This window comes from Salvelinus namaycush, chromosome 6, assembly GCF_016432855.1.
Source record: "Salvelinus namaycush isolate Seneca chromosome 6, SaNama_1.0, whole genome shotgun sequence".
Lineage (NCBI taxonomy): Eukaryota > Metazoa > Chordata > Actinopteri > Salmoniformes > Salmonidae > Salvelinus > Salvelinus namaycush.
In genome coordinates, this window is record NC_052312.1 from 26,553,459 (window position 1) to 26,574,714 (window position 21,256).

General features: G+C 40.5%; 1 protein-coding gene across 1 annotated transcript in view; it reads right to left on the reverse strand.

Annotated features, from left to right (window-relative positions):
• LOC120049308 (sodium/potassium/calcium exchanger 2-like) overlaps window positions 1–20,125 on the reverse strand; it is a 151,859-nt gene extending 131,734 nt beyond the window's left edge. Inside the window, exon 1 of the mRNA XM_038995558.1 lies at window positions 19,223–20,125. Coding sequence (XP_038851486.1) covers window positions 19,223–20,125 — 903 coding nt within the window. The remainder of the gene's footprint in view (window positions 1–19,222) is intronic.
• Between the last annotated feature and the right edge of the window lie 1,131 nt (window positions 20,126–21,256).

A 21,256-nucleotide genomic window follows, 5' to 3' on the forward strand; every position in this document is an offset into this window, starting at 1 on the left:
TCAAAGGTAGAGCCAAAGGAATTGCTCTGGAACTGAGACCTTACCTTTCGAGGAGAACTGAGCTGTCGATACAGTCCGGTTGTCTGCTGTGGGGGAGGAGAGTTATCATTCCGCCTTCACAGAGGAAACCAGTGTTGCAACAGCTACACCTAAGGTCATTGTGGAATTGTTCGCAAGAAGGAAATCGCACAAAGCCACTTCTGGTGGCCTGAACTAGACGGAAGCATTGAGGAGAAAGCAAAAACATGTTCCTCATGATTGTCAGAAGGTTCGCAATGTACCTCAACTTGCACCTCAATCTGTGGGATTGGCCGGAGGTGGAGTGGAAACGTATACACATCGACTTAGCAGGTCCAATCGAAAACAAAATGTTTCTGGTGGTCGTGGATACTCATGGCATGTGGGCAGAGATTGCCATCCTCATGAGGTCTACTACTGCTGAGAAGAACATTGAGAAGCTTGGGTAAATGTTTAGTCGGTTCAGATCGCCACTCCAAATTGTTAGTGACAAAGGACCTCAGCTAGTGTCCCAAGAAATGGCGACGTTCCTACTGGTGAATTATTGATGTTTAATCCGTTCCTACGGATTATCCATCAACCAACGGGCTGGTGGAGAGGTTCGTACCGACCATAAAACATGCCTTAAAACTGTCTCAGGGTCAAGGGACACTGCACCAACGCTTGAACAGCTTCCTGCTATCCTACAGGAACACACCTCCTGCAACCACCAAGGCCTGCATCGCTACTCATGAAGAGACAGATACGTACAAGCTTCAACCTACTCAAACCTCAGAACACAAAGGAGAGTCAAGTCAAACGTTGTGAACTGAGTCAAAGGACAGCACTTTCAATCATGGAGAAACTGTCTTAGCTAGGAACTACCTCAACGGACCAAAGTGGGTTCCTGCTACAGTCATCGCTCATACTGGTCCTATGTCCTACACTGTCCAGACTGCAGAGGACACCATCTGGAAAAGGGACACAGAAAAACTACTATTGAGTAAAGCAACACAGACAGAACCACCAGTATTGAATGGTCCAGAACTGTTACTGGGTGACACCCTGACTCAGCCGTCATCACCTAGGGGCTCACCACGGAATTATAAGCAAATCTTGTCTGCTAAATGAACTAGTGTAGCCCAAAGCCATTTGGCATAGCCACATCAAGACATCTCAGAGTATGCTATTCTTTTCTTCTGAAATAGACTACATTTTCTTCATATGATGCTTCTTTAGACCTATCTAAAATAAATTATGGATTTATTGTGAAGGTATAGGCAATATTACATGGATTTATTATACTTTTTAAAATGGCTTGTAGGCAATGTGTGGAAGCCAGGAGATGCTAAATGTGTTTGTTATTTTGTGGTCAATTATCGTGAGACAGACCAGTTATTTGCTTGACAATCACCAGCTGATGAAATTTCGTGACCGCCACAGCCCTAGGCAGGGCTGCAGTTTTGTTGTTTTTTTCAAATCCCAGAATGTAACTTTAACGAAGCATTCATAAACCCTTTAGTTTAAAAGACCTGCATAGATGCTTCACAAATCAACAATAAACCAAGGTCATACTATATAAGGGTGATATCATCCGGTCATTAAATCTGGTGCTTTGCAGATTGTGACAATCTTTTTGCCACTCTTTATAGTATGACATTTTACTTAAAAAAATTATGTAAATATTTGATGTAGGCCGTATAAAGGGCTTATGAAAACTTTGTATATTATTAAGATTTACTTCTTACTGAATCTGAAAATTAGTCCGAGATGTATTTTAGATGTTCTTTTTACCATTTTTTTATCTCCAAGTTCGTAATATCGAATTGGTAGTTAGTCTTGTCCCATCGCTGCAACTCCCGTACGGACTAGGGAGAGGCGAAGTTTGAGAGCCAAGCGTCCTCCGAAACACGACGCAACATTTTAAGTAAGTATTTTATGCCCTATTGTGTAAAGTGAGGAAGTCCAGTGTTCATTTAACACCACAATTTTGTTTGTTTGTTTCTATGTCTTCCCTCTTTCTAGAACACAATGACATTCTGTCACTTTGCATCTGGCAAAGAGTGCACATTGCTGTAGGTCTGGGACATGAAATGGAGAAAACTGGCGGCCGTTGTCGATTACTAGATGAGTCAGATATGCAACTCAATTTAACCCTGGGGGTAGTGCATAACACCATCAATACTTCAAACTGAAACTGTCTGTCCCCACTTACGTTTCGTGCTTGCCTCTGGAAAGCCCTCCATTAGTCATCAGTTGGGCCCCCTGCAGTGTATTAACCAACTAAAGGTTCTATTCACACGTACTGTATCAGTATTATTGGCAGCTCACTGGGTGACAGTATACTGTTTCCTTGCTTCATCCAGTGGTGGGCCGTCAGGGCCTGCAAGGCCTTCTCTGCTGGCCTAAACATCATCAGAATATAATTTTTTTTTAAATATATTTTCCCACAAATATGTATTAAATTATTCCCCAGAGTAAGAGTTATACTCTTCATTTCATAGCTTTCCTCTTGGTTGCACTGCTTCTAGCCCCAGGTTGAGATTTGGAGGGCTGGTCTTTACGTTAGATCTTTTATCCAATCATATTCAGCCATCATGTGTTGCCAGGGGTCTAAAATCTGCCCTCAGGCCTTCAGAATCAACAGTGCGGGCGCTTGTCGCTTATAGTGAATGGAAATGAAAATTTAGTGTCAACCAATCAGCTTTAGAGTTGGCTATTGTACGCCTGCTGGCTGGCTCCAGTGTTACACAGGAGCCAGCTAGCAGGCGTAGTGCGTGCACGTCTTTTGATTGGATTACCAATATTGAGAGGCAGGTCCTATGGAGATCTAGGAAACTGAATTTGATAAACGAATTAATTCGTGTACTACTAAGCTGTTTTTTCAACCCACAATGGCGGAAGGAGGAGAAGATATCGATTTGGTCGAGGATATAATTATAACGCCATTCTCAAGACGAACTTTTCAAGAAAAGTTAGACATTGTAAGGAGAGGTCGCCCGACGCCACAAAGCCTGTCACAAGCGGGAAAGGGCTTCGTTCGCTCGCCACTTTCAAAGTTTCAACTACGAGCGCTGTCAATGGCTCCTTGGCTCCGAGAAGCACTGCAAACTGTACTGCTGGGAATGCCTATTATTTGCAAGTGATCGATTTGGTGTTTGGAGCCACACTGGCTTTGCAAACTTGAGTTGTCTAACCAAGGCAGCAACGAGACACCAAAGTACGGCTGGGCACTAACAAGCAATGGTGCTTTTGAAAACTTTTGGGGACACCGGAGTGGATCTACAGCTCAAAGAACACGCGCGCAGGGCAACGGAGCTGCACAATGAAAAGGTGAAGGGAAATATTGAAAAGACTCATTGATTGTGTCATGTTTTTGGGTAAACACTGTTTACCCAAAAATGTCAATTTGTCAATTTCAAGGTGACGCAACGCCTGGTTATACTGCGTTTCTGTCTAAATGTATAGTGTCTAGAGCCATGGCATCATAATGAGGTGGATTAATTCGGGTGGGACTGTGTAATACCTCACTGAAGGCCCAGGCCCCAGGCCCACGGCACGCCACTGGCTTCATCAAATGTATTCCATGATACAGCATCAATCCAATTAACAAAACATAGATGTGCTGTACATTTTAATGGCTTTAAAATTGAAACCACTTGTGTGCCAGTAGGTGTACTCCCGTCTGGACACTCTGGTATTGAATGTAAAGTAGATTGATGAACGTTTGAGGAAAGCAATAGTAAATCAAGGGCTCGAGTTGCATAGGAGATAAAAAAAAATTGGACATTGAATGCTTTTTCTAGGCCTTTGTGAGCACATTTCAATCTTAAAAAATATATATATATATATAATATTTTTTATTCACAATGAATGAAAAATTACATGTAAAGACATTGTACATTTTTCCCCTTTTTGTCCCACTTTGACCTCCCCTAGAATGCCTCCAAACACATTTACAAAGAAAGGCAAAGTCATTGAGTTACATATCAGAAAACAAAACATAAGTATACAACAATGCTACTTCAATACAAGCAAAAATGTAATAGCTTAACTATTTTAGGTGATTTGGTGATCCTATAGCAGTAATCTCAATGGGTGGAGGTGGGGCCAAGAGTACTAATCTGGGGGAAGTGTTTGGAGCTGTTCAAAATAGGATATCATCGGGACCCAGGTGGAATAAAATTAGTTGGTTGACCCTCGAATGGTATACTTCATTTTCTCTAATTTTAGGAACAGCATCAGAGCTTTGAGCCAAAGAGAGGCTAAGGGAGGATTGATAGATTTCCAATCCAATAAAATCCTTCTGCGGGCCAACAGGGAGGCAAAAGCAATGGCATCCAGCTGTCTATTGGTCAAAGAACGATTGTTGTTTGGTACTCCAAAAATAGCCATTTCTGCACTAGGCTGCAACTTTATATCAAATGCTTCAGAAAGGGTTTTAAATATAGCGGACCAAGAGCATGTGGGTCAAGTCCGCCAAGGAGCCTTTACACCTGTCACATGTACCATCAATATTTGGGTAGAATTAGGATAATCTGGCCTTGCTGAAATGGATACGGTGAAGTACCTTAAACTGTATAAGGCTGAGCCGGGCACAAGAGGAACTTCCATTTACCCTAAGTAAGGGACCATTCCAGACATCATGTCACGATCGTCTTCGGGTGAAAGAGAGGACCAAGGCGCAGCGTGATATAAATACATCATGTATTTATTTAAGAAAGACGAATAACACTAAAACAACAAACAGACGACCGTGAAACTATACAAACAAATAAGTGCAGACACTGGCAACTTACACATAGACAATCACCCACAACCTACCTAATGACTATGGCTGCCTAAATATGGCTCTCAATCAGAGACAACGATAGACAGCTGTCTCTAATTGAGAACCAATCTAGGCAACCATAGACTTACATAAACACCTACAATGAACACAACCCCATGAACTCTACAAACACCCCCTAGACAATACAAACACCCTAGACGAGACAAAAACACACAAACATCCCCCATGTCACACCCTGACCTAACTAAAACAATAAAGAAAAAAAAGATAACTAAGGCCAGGACGTGACACATCATCAGTGATCTCTCCACCAAGGTTCCTTTCCTACTCAGATCGGATTTTATTGAGTGACAGGTTATCAAGGGACATGATTATCTAAAAAATACGGGATATGAGTCCCTTTAGTTGAAAAGGTGTTTTCAAAAGGGCATCCAGACCTGATCCGGGTGATAGAATTGGAAAGGTTGGGCTTTGAGTGTGAATAAACTGGCGGATTTGGAAATACCCATATAAACTTGAATGGGGTAGATTACATTTGATAGTGAGGTCTTCGAAATTCGCAAAGGTGCAAAGGTGCAAAAAACAAGTACAGAAATCTGGACAATACATTCATCTTGATAGAATTCTCTTTAACAGCTAAAGTAAAATGGAGAATACCCCATCTCTGAAAGTCCAGCTTAAGTTTGTTAATTAGGGGAGTAAAGTTCTCATCATGGAGGGAGGTACGGGTGATATTGATCCCTAAATATTTAAAGCCAGTCTTGGACATACGAAATGGAATAGTATCCCGTGGAATTTGTAATGCTAATTCATTAATAGGAAAGCATTCACTTTTTGAGAAATTCAATTTATAGCCCGAAAACACACCAAACCTACGCATTACTTCCACTACCTCAGGGACACACACTCGGGGTCTGAGATATACAAAAGCAAGACATCTGCATACAAGGTAAACTTGTGTTCCAGTCCCCATCTGTAGATACCATGTGTTGAGGGTGTGGCCTTCAGTTTAATAGAAAAGGGTTATATTGCCAGGGCAAATAACAGAGGTGACATTGGACATCCCTGGCGTGTGGCCCTTGATAATGGGAAATACTGTGAACAAAGTTTGTTTGTAAATACTGATGCCTTGGGTGGTGAGTACAACAGTCGGACCCAGGAAATGAAGTTTGCACCAAAGCCACATTTTCCCAGTACAGAGAATAAATATTCCAATTCTACCCTGTCAATGCCTTCTACGCATCTACAGAGATAACTGCTTCAGGAATGTCCAAAGGCGCAGGAGAGTGTATGACATTAAGCAGATGCCGAATGTCATTATTTTATAGTATGAAAAACACAATTGAACAAAGATGAATAAAATATAAATACTTTCTCCAAACAATGAGGGAGTCCGCACATGCAGCTATTCTGTGTTGAATGGTTAACAAAAAAATTGGTATTCATATATGCTTATTTTAGAGTTATTAATGTAACTTTAGTTGTTTTTCAAACATTGGGCTATATGTTAAGATTTTTAATACATTGTTAGGCTGCATGATGAGACTCTAATGATGATTTGAAAAAAGTCGCTTGAAGGGCATAAGAACTGCTTTCATTTTTGCGCAGGCTGTACACACTCTAATAGTCTCTCATTCACAATTTGACAAGCACTTGATAATGCTTTGAATTGGTGATGCACCGATATTACATTTTTGTCCGATACCGATATCCAATAGTTTCCGTGCCCAAAGAAAACGACACCGATAACCGATATTTACCTTTTTGGCGACCTTTTAAGCATTCTAGTACAGTTAAAAACACACACACATGGACACAGCGGTCTAAGGCACTGCATCTCAGTGCAAGAGGCGCCACTACAGTCCCTGGTTCGAATCCAAGCTGTAGCACATCCGGCTGTGGTTGGGAGTCCCATAGGCCGTCATTGTAAATAAGAATGATGCTCGTAAAGTTGTTTCGCGCACCTATAGTGCTGGTTATAAAAAAAGCTAGCGCATGGATGCAAACAATGTTATTTTCCAAAAACATATCGAAATGACATCTTTTTCAGTAGCTATAGTTAGCTAGCTAGGTCTTTTTCACAGGCTAAGTTAAGACAGACACATCGGGGAGCGTTCTTATCCAATTTCGAGGTGCATATTGAAGATATTGGATGAACTGTTCACATTTACTTTTTGTCAGCCAACAAGATGAGTAGACCTAACGAACAGCAAAAGCACAAACCTATGTCAATCTACTATCTCCCATAGTACAAAAGTCGACCAATTCTATTCTGCGTGAGAGAAAAAATATTCCAAACAGTCTGGGGACAGTTGTGGCATGGAATAGATTCCAAATTAATACAACCACTAGCATCAGACATTTTTTTAATGCAATGTGGCTGACGCAACAAATCAGAATGTTTAGCTTAAAATGCTAATAAACTATTAGGCTATTTCGTCACTTTATAAGCGCAGCAATGCACACATGGTAGTAGGCTATAAGCGCGAATGTTCCATTAGTGGAAAACACCATTATCAAATGTGACCGCAAATGCAATTATGCATGTAATGCTTTTATTATAAAAGTGAATTTTTATGGTGAAAATTATCTTCCCCAAAAATGAAACTCACAGACTGCTTATATATGCCAGTGAGGCTCTACACCCCTTGTAAAGTGGATTAATGTGCTTAAGTTATTTGGACACTTTAGTTATGATGCAAACCTTATGAAAACATATAGGGCTATGGGCTAAGCTACATGAGGTGCGTGACTATGATTCGAACAAGTCGCAAAAACAAGACACTGTTTCTTATGCTGGGCATCATTCACAAGTGATAGGCTAATATTGTCACCCATCAGACTATTCTTGATTTAATCTTGTCTTTACATATACTAAATAATATGTGTGAAATTTGTTTTGATTTAGACCATTATCATGCACCTGTATCTAAACAGGGGCAGCGGGGAAAAAATGCATGTCATCTATGCACTTAAATAGTGAATGGAGGATGCTTTTCCTTGTGGTTTATATTTACTCCTGTTGTAAATATAAGCAATGTGCTAAATTTTTGGAAAGTTAAAAAAATTAATATAGTAGGCCTAGCCTATAGAAAGCTCACGGGATCCTCCTCTTTTTATTAGTAGCCATCACTCTGTTTTCTGCCGCAATTGCATAGCCTATAGAAATATTGCGCAACATGAGCTCATGGGCTCTCATGAAGTGTTTTATTAGATTTTCGAATACATTTGCATTGATGTCAGAGTGATTAGAGGGACAATAGAGTGGTGAGTTCCAGGCAGTTAGCAAGTTCGGTAGGCTACTAATGACCAGCAGCAGCATCAGAGCTTGGAGAAGCCTAATTACCATGACTAAACGGTCATGTGGAATTTGACTGCCTTCATGACTCATGACTGCTGGTGAGGCGGAATACAGTCACCGCAACAGCCCTTAAGATGGGACAAAAGGGAATGATACACCCTCTCAAATTCATAGACAGCTCTAGATGCAAGGACTGTCAGTCCATGACATCAACATGATAGTTTTAAACATATGTAAAACCTTATATTTTAAGTTATGATAAAGACATTTGCCCTAAGGTCATGAGGAAGTTATAACATTTTCAAGAATCAAATGGTTAAATATCACGAATTGAAATTGGACAGATTCCTGGATCCCAAGCTGTGACCAAAAGCACTAATTCCTTCAAACCTTGATGCCTACAACAGGGTGAAGTCAATTCCAATTGAATGCAGTCAATTCAGTGCCTCGCTTGACGTTTTTATCCAAGTTTTCTGTTGGACTGCCCAATGTAAATTTAGCTAAACCCATTGCATTCAACTAACCATGTCCAATGCATCGCTTTCATTGAAAACTAAGACTGATGATTCAAAATTTTCACTGGTTTTGAAATACCCATAGATTAGTTACGATTAGTTACGAATGCTCAGTTTATAAGATCAACCATAGCACTCCCAGGTTCTTCTGCTCTTACACTCTCTGTGGCACACAATGTTCTCATTAGCATCCAGCTTTTTCCAAACCTCATGATCACAGCACAAGTCGCCTCGCCTGAGCCTGTCTCATCGCCATGGCGATGGCAGAATGCCAATCACCAACTGAAGGCTCAGTTCTGTCTGAGTTTTCACCATGTGCCCCCCTCCTGCTCTCCCTGTTTGTTTTATGCTTATGGCAGCACTGTGTGAGACAGTATGGAGACAACACACTGTCATGCTATTGCTTCAGGGATTACTCACCCCATTCCTCACCCTATTATTACCAGATGTTCGTGTTACTGCATGTCAAAGGTAATTGACCTTGTGCTACAAGAGAGGATGCCTTAATCCTTCCCCACTAGATATTTGTCTAGTTACTGGGCTAAGGCCTACAGTCCTACCTCTGATAAATGCTTGAGGGGATTTATGCTCTTATGCAAATGTTGTTTAAAAGGATGTCTAAGACAAAGACAAAGTTCAGTAAGACTTTACATAAGGAATACAAGCACAATCATATCAGCGCGAAGTAAAGTTCCAGAAGCTTCTGGCATGTGCAGATCACATTCTGAGCATGTGTGGATCATTTACATTTAACATTTAAGTCATTTAGCAGACGCTCTTATCCAGAGCGACTTACATTTTAACCTTTATTTAACTAGGCAAGTCAGTTAAGAACAAACTCTTATTTTCAATGACGGCCTAGGAACAGTGGGTTAACTGCCTTGTTCAGGGGCAGAACGACAGATTTGTACCTTGTCAGCTCGGGGATTTGAACTTGAAACCTTTCGGTTACTAGCCCAACACTCTAACCACTAGGCTACCCTGCCGCCCGGATCATGTTCTTTGCATGCTACTCAGGATAATGGTGCTTGTTTAATTAAGTTAGATCAATGTCTGCAAGATCACATATGATAGTATTCTACATAACTACATAACAGAACCTAATATAATAGTTTAGTTACTGTAAGACAAAAACACACCGCATTTTTCACTCATGTGGCCTAAACTCAACAGTGCGCCACTAGGCAAAATACAGAGACTACAGTTTGTTGGCACCATCTGCTCTAAAAATTGTTTATTGTACATAATTGAAAACAACACTGTATAACTCGAGAAGATCTCGAGCATATCCCCATGAAACTGACTGAGATCAAATGGTTGGTATGCAGATGCCGCATAGAAACTAAACTATGCTATTAGTGCCCTCCACTAATATTGGCACCCTTGGTAAATATGAGCAAAAATGTCTTTGCTGTTTATCCTCTTGGTCTCTCATTCAAAATATTCACAAAAACGAACCTTGAATTGAAGTAAAATGATCGAAAGAAATAAAGGACCGTGTTCCACAATTTTTGGCACCCCTAGAAATTCTTATGAATAAAATCTAACTGAAGTATATTCTCATTCATATTGTACGTTCTTAATTTAACGTGAGCGATTAGGAACACTTAAGTAGTAATTCATGACATCCTGTTTCACTGGGGTATAAATATGAGGTGACACACAGGCCGAGTTCCCATAGTCATCCATCACTATGGGAAAGACACGAGAATTCCAGTAATGATGTGAGACAAAAGGTTGTTGAGCTGCACAAATCAGGAAATGGCTATAAGAAAATAGCTCAATGGTTGAAAATGCCCATTTCCACTATCAGGGCAATAATTAAGAAGTCTAAAGCAACTGGAGATGTTAACAATCGGCCTGGAAGAGGACGTGTGTCTATATTGACCCCACGCACAGTGAGGAGGATGGTTAGAGTGGCCAAAAAATCTCCAAGCATCCCAGCTGGAGAATTGCAGACGTTAGTTGGGTCTTGGGGTCAGAAAGTCTCCAAAACTATGATCAGACGCCACCTACATAACCACAAGTTGTTTGGGAGGGTTGCCATAAAAAAGCCTTTACAACAAACTGTGTAATGGTAATGCTGTTTAATCAGCTTCTTGATATGCCACACCTGTCAGGAGGATGGATTATCGTGGCAAAGGAGAAATGCTCACTAACAGGGATGTAAATAAATCTGTGCAAAACATTTTAGAGAAAGAAGCTTTTTGTACATATGGAAAATTTTACACTCTACATGTTGTGCTTATCTTTTTGCTTGGTGATACACACACACACACACACACACACACACACACACACACACACACACACACACACACACACACACACACACACACACACACACACACACACAACCGTTCAAAAGTTTGGGGTCACTTAGAAATGTCCTTGTTTTTTTGAAAGAAAAGCAAAAACAATGGTCCATTAAAATAGCATCAAATTAATCAGAAACACTGTGTAGACATTGTTAATGCTGTAAATGACTATTGTAGCTGGAAACGGCTGATTTTTTATGGAATATCTACATAGGCGTACAGAGGCCCATTATCAGCAACCATCACTCCTGTGTTCCAATGGCACGTTGTGTTAGCTAATCCAAGTTTATCATTTTTAAAGGCTAATTGATCATTAGAAAACCCTTTTGCAATTATGCTAGCACAGCTGAAAACTGTTGTTCTAATTAAAGAAGCAATAAAACTGGCCTTCTTTAGACTAGTTGAGTATCTGGAGCATCAGCATTTATGGGTTCGATTACAGGCTCGAAATGGCCAGAAACAAAGACCTTTCTTCTGAAACTCGCCAATCTATTCTTGTTCTGAGAAATTAAGGCTATTTCATTCGAGAAATTGCCAAGAAACGGAAGATCTGGTACAACGCTGTGTACTACTCCCTTCACAGAACTGCGCAAACTGGCTCTAACCAGAATAGAAAGAGGAGTGGGAGGCCCAGGTGCACAACTGAGCAAGAAGACAAGTACATTAGAGTGTCTAGTTTGAGAAACAGATGCCTAACAAGTCCTCAACTGGCAGCTTCATTAAATAGTACCCGCAAAACACCAGTCTCAACGTCAACAGTGAAGAGGTGACTCCGAGATGCTGGCCTTCTAGGCAGAGTTGCAAAGAAAAAGCCATATCTCAGACTTGCCAATAAAAAGAAAGGATTAAGATGGGCAAAAGAACACAGTAACTGGACAGAGGAACTCTGCCTAGAAGGCCAGCACCCCGGAGTCGCCTCTTCACTATTGACGTGTTTTGCGGGTACTATTTAATGAAGCTCCCAGTTGAGGAATTGAATTTAAAATGGGTTGAATTGTGATATTTCTTGTCACCTGCCCACTACATGTTAAAGTGGAATTATGTTTTCCTGAGTATTTACAGATGAATTACAAATGAAAAACTGAAATATGTTTGAGTAAATAAGCATTCAGCCCCTCTGTTATGGAAAGTCTAAGATCAGTGCTTAACAAGTCATATAATAAGTTGCATGGACTCACTCTGTGTGCATATAAAATATATGTTTGGGGAAAATCCAATACAACACATTACTGAGTACCACACTCCATATTTTAAAGCTTAGTGGTGGCTGCATCATTATGGGTATGCTTGTAATCATTAAGAACTGAGGAGTATTTTTGTTAAAAAAATTAATGGAATGGTGCTAAGCACAAGCAAAATCCTAAAGGAAAAAATTGTTCAGTCTGCTTCTACCACACATTGGAAGATTAATTCACTTTTCAGCAGGACGATAACCTAAAACACAAAGCCAAATCTACACTGGAGTTGACAGTGAATGTTCGTGAGTGGCTGAGTTACAGTTTTGACTTAAACCTACTTGAAAATCGATGGCAAGACCTGAAAATGGTTATCTACCAATAATCAACAACCAATTTGATAGAGCTTGAAGAATTTTTAAAAGAATAATGGTCACAATCCAGGTGTAGAAAGCTCATAGAGACTTAACCAGAAAGAATTACAGCTGTATAGCCTGCCAAAGGTGCTTCTACAAAGTATTGACTCAGGGGTGTGAATACTTACAGTACAAGTCAAAAGTTTGCACACACTTTTTCTTTATTTGTACTATTTTCTACATTGTAGAATAATAGTGAAGTCGTCAAAACTATGAAATAACACATATGGAATCATGTAGTAACCAAAAAAGTGTTAAACAAATCAAAATATATTTTAGATTTTTTCTACAATGTAGAAAATAGTTTTAACAAATGGAATGAGTAGGTGTGTACAAACGTTTGACTGGTACTCTATGTATGTAAATGAGATATTACTGTATTTAATTTTCATTTTACTGTAAAACATTTCCATTATGGGGTACTGTGTACAGATGGGTGACATTACAAAAAAATATTTGATCCATTTCGAATGCAGGGTGTAACACAACAAAATGTGGAATAAGTCAAGGGGTATGAATACTTTCTGAAGGCACTGTATACATAATTCTGCAAAGAATAAGAACTCTCAAGTGTAAAATCATTGACATAAAGATATTTAGTGATAATGTCAGAATCTAACAGCTCAGCGTCCAACACAATTTGGTCTGTAGCTAACAGGGCAGTGGTGGAGGCATTCCTCAGCCGGCCATGATAGGAGAGACTCAAATATTCCATAAGTGATAATTGAGCTGTGGGGATGAGAAAAGAGACAAGCATGGTTGGTCGACTCATCTGTGTATCCACCTTTTTGGACTTGTTTTTCTGTTATTTTCTCCAGTTCGTCTCATGCATTGCATCTCAAGGTCAACTGAATCTCCTCTTTGCTCTGGCACTCCCTGTTGCATTCTTATTAGGTTTATTTCACTCACTAGTAGCAGCCAGAAGCCAAAATACATCACTATAGACACAACACACTCATTTTCAATACCTTATATTTTAAAAGCTTTACTAGATTCTCACTTGGGAATGAACATATCAAGCACCTAGCCAACCTTGAATGTATGTGAATTCTAGAGTCTATTTGATGTTTGATTCCCAGTATTGTGTTGTGTGACCTCCAATGAAATATCCTTTATCTACTTAAAGTAAATCCTGATGTATTTAAAGCTTTACAGTACAGCTTTCTGGGATCATATCTCAAAAACAAATTTTCATCTCGTGTCACAAAGTAACCTAAATCCATCCGGATAACCTCAACAACAGTATCAAATTGCAATGGAATATATTCCCTTTGCCCTCCAGTGTCATTGAAGATAGCATTCTATGCTCTGTGAAGTCAATGGATTCCTATAGATATACATGTATCACAAGGAAGATACCAGTCATCATTTGTGAATAAACGAAAAATATTTTACAGCATAATTTAACCTGAGGGAGTATTTCAAGATTCTTTGAATTTCTTAATGAGAGCAACTGAAAGACAGATGGAGTAAGACCATTGTACCACAGTGGCAATTTTGTGTACAGAAACTGTTTCTCCTTGCAATGAGGCAATCATACTAATAATCATACTTTAAGGACTGAGATCTAACATCTTTTGGATATCTTCATTTTTATATATATTTAAACCCTTATATATATTTAAACCCATTTCAAAACAGACCTTCCTTTGACATTGTCAAATTAAATTTGGTTTGTAGAGTTTCTGTATATTTCAAGGGATTGTTTGTCAAACCGGGACACAATTTGTCCAGCTTAACCTAGAATGACACTGTCATTTTTATTAATCCCACAGAGGAATAATGTGAGGCAGCTTGGGTGACACAGGCCAATGCCATTTCAACAGAAGAAAACTAAGTCTGAAAATATCTGAGAAACTTTGATTTGTAGTGTAATGTCACTAGTGGAATGAAGAAAAAAACTGCTTTATTTTGTTGTATAAAAATATTAAATAAATGGTGACTATGTTGGGCAATTTGTGTGAAAATAAATTCAAAAATGTACATGAAATGTGTTTTCATCAGACATTGTACAAAGAAAACAAACAAACAATCTCCATTTTCCATTTCCCTTTTTTTATTAGTAGGATATATTTTTGACGTTGGTACCAACATTTATGTGATTACTACAGTGTGCATTTCTAGGATATACAATGCCTTCAGAAAGTATTCATATCCCTTGACTTATTCCACATTTTGTTGTGCTACAGCCTAAATTCAAAATTGATTAAAATAATAAGAATAATTCTCACCCATCTACACACAACACACCATATTGGCAAACTGAAAACAATAAGCCATAATGGCAAGCCATTTTCAAGTCTTGCCATAGATGTTATGTCAAATCTGTAACTAGGTACTAAGGAACATTCAATGCATCTTGATACTGTAAGCAACTCCAGCATATATTTGACTTTGTTTTTTAGGTTAAAGTACTGCTGAAAGGTGAATTTGTCTGCCTGTGTCTGCTGTAAATGCTTTGCTCTATTTCATTTATTTTTATCCTAAAAAATTCCCAGTCCTTGCCGATGACAAGCATACATACCCATAACATGATGCAGCCACCACCATGCTGGTACTCAGTGATGTGTTGTATTGGATTTAACCCAAACATAACACTTTGTATTCAGGACAGAAAGTTAATTTCTTTGCCAATTTCTTTTTTCAGTTTTACATTAGTGCCTTATTGTAAACAGGAAGCATGTTTAGGATTTTTTTTATTCTGTACAGGCTTCCTCCTTTTCACTTTTCATTTAGGTAAGTATTGTGGAGTAACTACAATGTTGTTGATCCATCCTCAGTTTTACTCCCATCACTGCCATTAAACTCTGTAACTGTTTTAAAGTCACCATCAACCTCATGGTGAAATCCCTAAGCGGTTTCCTTCCTCTCCAGCAACTGAGTTAGGAAGGATGCCTGTATCATTGTAGTGACTGGGTGTAGTGATAGGGCAGAAATGTACAGATAACTGTATTGATACACCATCCAAAGTGTAATTAATAGGTTCACCATGCTCCAAGGTATATTAAATGTCTGCTTCTTTTTTTTTTTTACCCATCTACTAATATGTGCCCTTCTTTACGAGGCATTGGAAAACCTCTCTGCTCTTTGTGGTTGAATCTGTGTTTGAAATTCACTGCTCGACTGAGGAACCTTACAGATAACTGTATGTGTGGGGTACAGAGATAAGGTAGTCGTTCAAAAATAATGTTTTATTTCCCAAAGAGTGAGTGATTTGTTAAGAAATATTTACTCCTGAACTTACACAATATATACAAAAGTATGTGGACACCCCTTCAAATTTGTGGATTTGGCTATTTCAGCCACACCGTTGCTGACAGGTGTATAAAATTGAGTAAACAGCAATGCAATCTCCATAGACAAACATTGGCAGTAGAATTGTCCATACTGAAGAGCTCAGTGACTTTCAACATGGCACCGTCATAGGATGCCACCTTTCCAACAAGTCAGTTCGTCAAATTTCTGCCCTGCTAGAGCTGCCCTGGTCAACTGTAAGTGCTGTTATTGTGAAGTCGAAATGTCTAGGAGCAACAATGGCTCAGCTGCAAAGTGGTAGGCCACACAAGCTCACAGAACGGAACCGCCGAGTGCTGAAGCGCGTAGGGCGTAAAAATCTAGTGTCCTCGGTTGCAACACTCCCTACCGAGTTCCAAACTGCCTCTGGAAGCAACGTCAGCACCAGAACTGTCTGGGTTTTCATGGCTGAGCAGCCACACACAAGCCTAACATCACCATGTGCAAAGCCAAGCGTCGGCTGGAGTGGTGTAAAACTCACTGCCATTGGACTCTGGAGCAGTGAAAACGTGTTCTCTGGAGTGATGAATCACGCTTGACCATCTGGCATTCTGATGGACAAATCTGGGTTTGGCGGATGCCAGGGGAGCCAACTGTAAACTTTGTTGGAAGAGGAATAATGGTCTGGGGCTGTTTTCATGGTTTGGGCTAGGCCCCTTAGTTCCAGTGAAGGGAAATCTTAACGCTAATGACATTCTAGTCAATTCTGCGCTTCCAACTTTGGCAACAGTTTGGGGAAGGACCTTTCCTGTTTCAGCATGACAATTTCCCCGTGCACAAAGCGAGGTCCATACAGAAATAGTTTGTCGATCGTTGTGGAAGAACTTGACTGGCCTGCACAGAGCCCCAACGTCAACCCCATCGAACACCATTGGGATGAATTGGAACACTGACTGCGAGCCAGGCCTAATCACCCAACATCAGTGCCCGACCTCACTTATGCTCTTGTGGCTGAATGGAAGCAAGTCTCACAGGTGTGTTCCATTATCTAGTGGAAAGCCTTCCCAAAAGAGTGGAGGCTGTTATAGCAACAAAGGGAGGGGACCAACTCCATATTAATGCCCAGGATTTTGCAATGAGATGTTCGACGAGCAGGTGTCCACATAACTTTGGTCATGTAGTGTATTTAGACTTGCCATAACAAAACGGTTGAATACTTATTGACTCCGAACATTTTAGCTTTCATTTTTAATGACACTGAACAAAAATATAAACACAATTTTCAAGATTTTACTGAGTTACAGTTCATCTAAGTGGCCTGTGTTGTCCCACTCCTCTTCAGTGGCTGTGCGAAGTTCCTGGAAATTGGTGGGAACTGGAACACGCTGTTGTACATGTCGATCCAGAGCATCTCAGACATACTCAATGGGTTATATCTCTGGTGAGTATGCAGGCCATGGAAGAACTGGGACATTGTCCGCTTCCAGGACGCCATACACGCTGTCTGCCATCTGCCCGGTACAGTTGAAACCGGGATTCATCCTTGAAGTGTAGACTTCTCCAGTGGCCATCAAAGGCCAGACTGCAGTCAGGTCAAGACTCTGGTGAGGACGACCAGCTTGGTTATGAGCTTGGTTTCTGACACTTTTTGCAGAAATTCTTCGGTTGTGCAAACCCACTTTCATCAACTGTCCGGGTGGCTGGTCTCAGACGATCCCGCAGGTGAAGAAGCCAGAATTGGAAGTCCTGGGCTGGCATAGTTACACGTGGTCTGCAGTTGTGAGGCCAGTTGGACGTACTGCGAAATTCTCTAAAAACGACATTGGAGGCAGCTTATAGATAAATGAACATTCAATTATCTGGCAACAGCTCTGGTGGACATTCCTGCAGTTGGCATGCCAATTCCACGCTCCCTAAAAATTCTAGACATCTGTGACATTGTATTTTGTGACAAAACTGCAAAAAAAATTGTGGCCTTTTATTGTCCCCAGCACAAGGTGCACCTGTGTAATGATCATGCTGTTTAAACTGCTACTTGATATGCCACACCTGTAAAGTGGATGGATTATCTTGGCAAAGGAGAAAGGGATGTAAACAAATTTCTGCACACATTTAGAGAGAAATACTATTTTTGTACATATTCAACATTTCTGGGATCTTTTATTTCAGCTCATGAAACATGGGACCAACACTTTACATTTTCCGTTTATATTTTCAGTGTAACTTGTAATAATTTAGAAAAACCTAATTCCACTGTGACATTATGTGACAGAAAATCTCAATTTAAACCATTTTAAACTCAGGCTGCAGCATAACAAAATGTGGAAAAAGTCATTGGAACCTAAATTGATTGAGAAATTCATCAAAAGCCATATGTTGGCCTTGTTCAGGCTACCTTTAAAACAATCTATAGTGTAGTAGAGGGCTTAGTGTGTTGGAGTATTGTTGTAATTTCAAAACTTGCATTTTGAGGTTTGAGGATTTGTTTTTACTTGCACCATGCATGCACCGTGCATGTCCACCAAATCACCTGTAGAGGGAGTTCTGGGAGCTCTGACTGCATTTTCACAATAATTTATTGGTTGTACTCATAAAATAGGCCGTCATTGTAAATAAGAATTTGTTCTTATCTAACTTGCCTAGTTAAATAAAGGTTAAATAAAATAAAACAATCATCACATTTTTCATTTCAGAGCACAGGGTAAGCATTCAAAGCATTTAAACGACACCTGCAGTCTATAGGTCATAGGCCTAACCAAGTCCAAAATTGAATAAATATTGAAAACAAATTGAAATCTAGTCAGTCAGTCAATTCAGGTCAGTCAGTCAATTCAGGAAGTAACCTGATATTCTAATAGAAAAAAGGGTATCACTTCCTCAATTGACTGATTTATTATGAATTGATCCATCCCTTCATAGGCTGTGTGTGTGAGCATGTGCGTGTGTGTAGTGGGTTGGTGGCTGGGGATGGGGCTCCCGAGTGGCGTAGCGGTCTAAGGCACTGCATCTCAGTGCTAGAGGCGTCACAACAGACCCTGGTTTGATTCCAAGCTGTATTACAACCAGCCGTGATTTGGAGTCCCATAGGGTGGCGCACATTTGGCCCAGCATCATCCGCGTTAGTGTTTGGCAGGGGTAGGCAGTCATTGTAAATAAGAATTTGTTCTTAACTTACTTGCCTAGTTAAATTAAGGTTAAACATTTTTTTAATTAAATGGGGGGGAGGGGTGTTTTATCCCATAAAAGGTCAAGTCTATCCGTTACCTGGTAACGTCACAGAGCCAACTTTTTATTGTTGCATTTGTCTATTGTTCTTTTGTACAATACTGTGATCTGAGATTCTAACCGCTAGATTCAAATGGTCACATTCATTTGAAAGATAGAGAGGCAGAGGAAATGGTGATGAAGCTCTGTCGGGAAAGAGAGATAAAGAAAAATAGGGAAATAGATTAACAGACTCACCTTGGGCTGCACTTCCACCTCCACCACTTGATTCTTGTTCATGCAGCCTTTCACGAAGCCCTCCACGTTGCTGTTGAACTTCATAAAGATCACATAGGCGGCATAGGCTGAAAGTAGCACAATACTTTCCCAATAGGAGATGTAGTTATCCAGGAAGAAACAGATGAGCATGATCAGGTCCATGATGTAGAAGGAGACGTCACGGAAGAGGGGCCACCAGGTCAGATTGAGGATCTCCCTGGAGAAGATGGCGCACATTCCAATGACAAAGAGAATGTTGAAGACAGCTGAGCCCACAATGGTCCCGATGCCCACATTGCTGTGGGAGACGAATACACCAATGACTGAAGTGAAGAGCTCCGGCGCCGACCCGCCTGCCGCCATGAAGGTGGCCCCCGCCACATCATCAGAGATGGCCAGCTTCTCTGTGATGACTGTCAGAGCGGGCACAAAGAACTCATCACACACAATGGCTAAAGAGATGAACATGTACAGCATCCCAAACATGTGGAGCACCACAGCGCCCTGGCGCCTCTCCTCCAGGGTGAACAGGTCCGTGGGGTAGTCCCCCTGGCTCTCGTTGCCGTCTGCCGAAGACCTCATTGCCACGGGAATGTCGGCTGAGACATTGGGGTCCCTCTGGTGCTGTGTGGAAAGTAGAGTCCTGTGTGGAGTTGGGCCAGACTGAAGGATGGCCTCCTGGGGCCGGAGCGGCTCTGAGTAGGTCCCTGAGCTCCAGGTCAAGGCACTGAAGGAAAAGGAGATAGCGCTTATGGCTACCAGGCTGAATACAAAACCCAGGATTCGTATGGGCCTCATCTTTCTGCGCAGGTTCTGGTGGCGGTGCCTATTACATGTTGCACCCAGAAAGGGCCTTTGCACCACCATATCCAAGCAGGGCTGGTCCAAACCCATCTCTGTGGTGTGTGTGTGTGTGTGTGTGTGTGTGTGTGTGTGTGTGTGTGTGTGTGTGTGTGTGTGTGTGTGTGTGTGTGTGTGTGTGTGTGTGTGTGTGTGTGTGTGTGTGTGTGTGTGTGTGTGTGTGTGTGTGTGTCTTCACTGTCAATGGTTTGGTCCTGCCTTAGGCTTCAAACAACATGGGAGGATTCCAGAAGCTTTCCAGGGTCCGGCTTGCCCATTGATGTCTTCATATTAGCCTCTAAAAACAAGATTTTGATAGAAATGAAAGAGAAAAAGAAAAGGAGGAAGCGTCAACATGTAGAACTCACACACAGCAACAAACTATTAGCTGTCACATGCCTACCTCAATTCTGTAGTGATTTTAACACCCCAACGTAGTCCTGACCAGTGGTTATCCAGTTATCCATACATGGGTTCAGAGGCAATAGTTATATCCAACTTTATCTTTTCAGAACTAAGCATATAACATTGGGGGAAAAATCTGCAAATGTTTGAATTCATAACATACTAGGGTTCATAATATAATATTTATAAAAATAAATCAACCCTACTAATGGCATGGTATCCAGGTAAAATTTATGCAAATAGCAGAATTCCACAAAATTATAGGCTTACTCGCAATGTGATACACCAAATGACCTTGAAATAAAACGAACTTCAGTGATACCTTTATAAAGGTTATAGTTACAGACTAGCCCACTATACAATTGGATTGCGGTGTTGAAACCAGATCATCTATGTTATGTATTAGGGTTGTACCATTTGCACCTCCATACCGTAGTTGTGATGCAGAGCATTATGGCTAATGTGTGTTGAGATGATCACATTCTGGATAAATGGTTGAACTGAACATAATTACAAAGAGGAAATTCTCCTGATTAAAATGGTGCCCGATTTGATTTTTTTTTTAAAATATACACATTGTGAGATATTTGGCGAAATAGACAGGCATGCCTTTCCATAGGAAAACAACGTGGGGATCTCAGCGTTCCAAGGGCAAAAAGTATTTTGGGGCTAGCATTTGATGACAACCAAGCTCGCTGCCCAGACTTACATAATTAGAAAGAGGAGATTGTCATGATTAAAATGACGTCCGAATAATCTAAATATACACATTGCGAGATA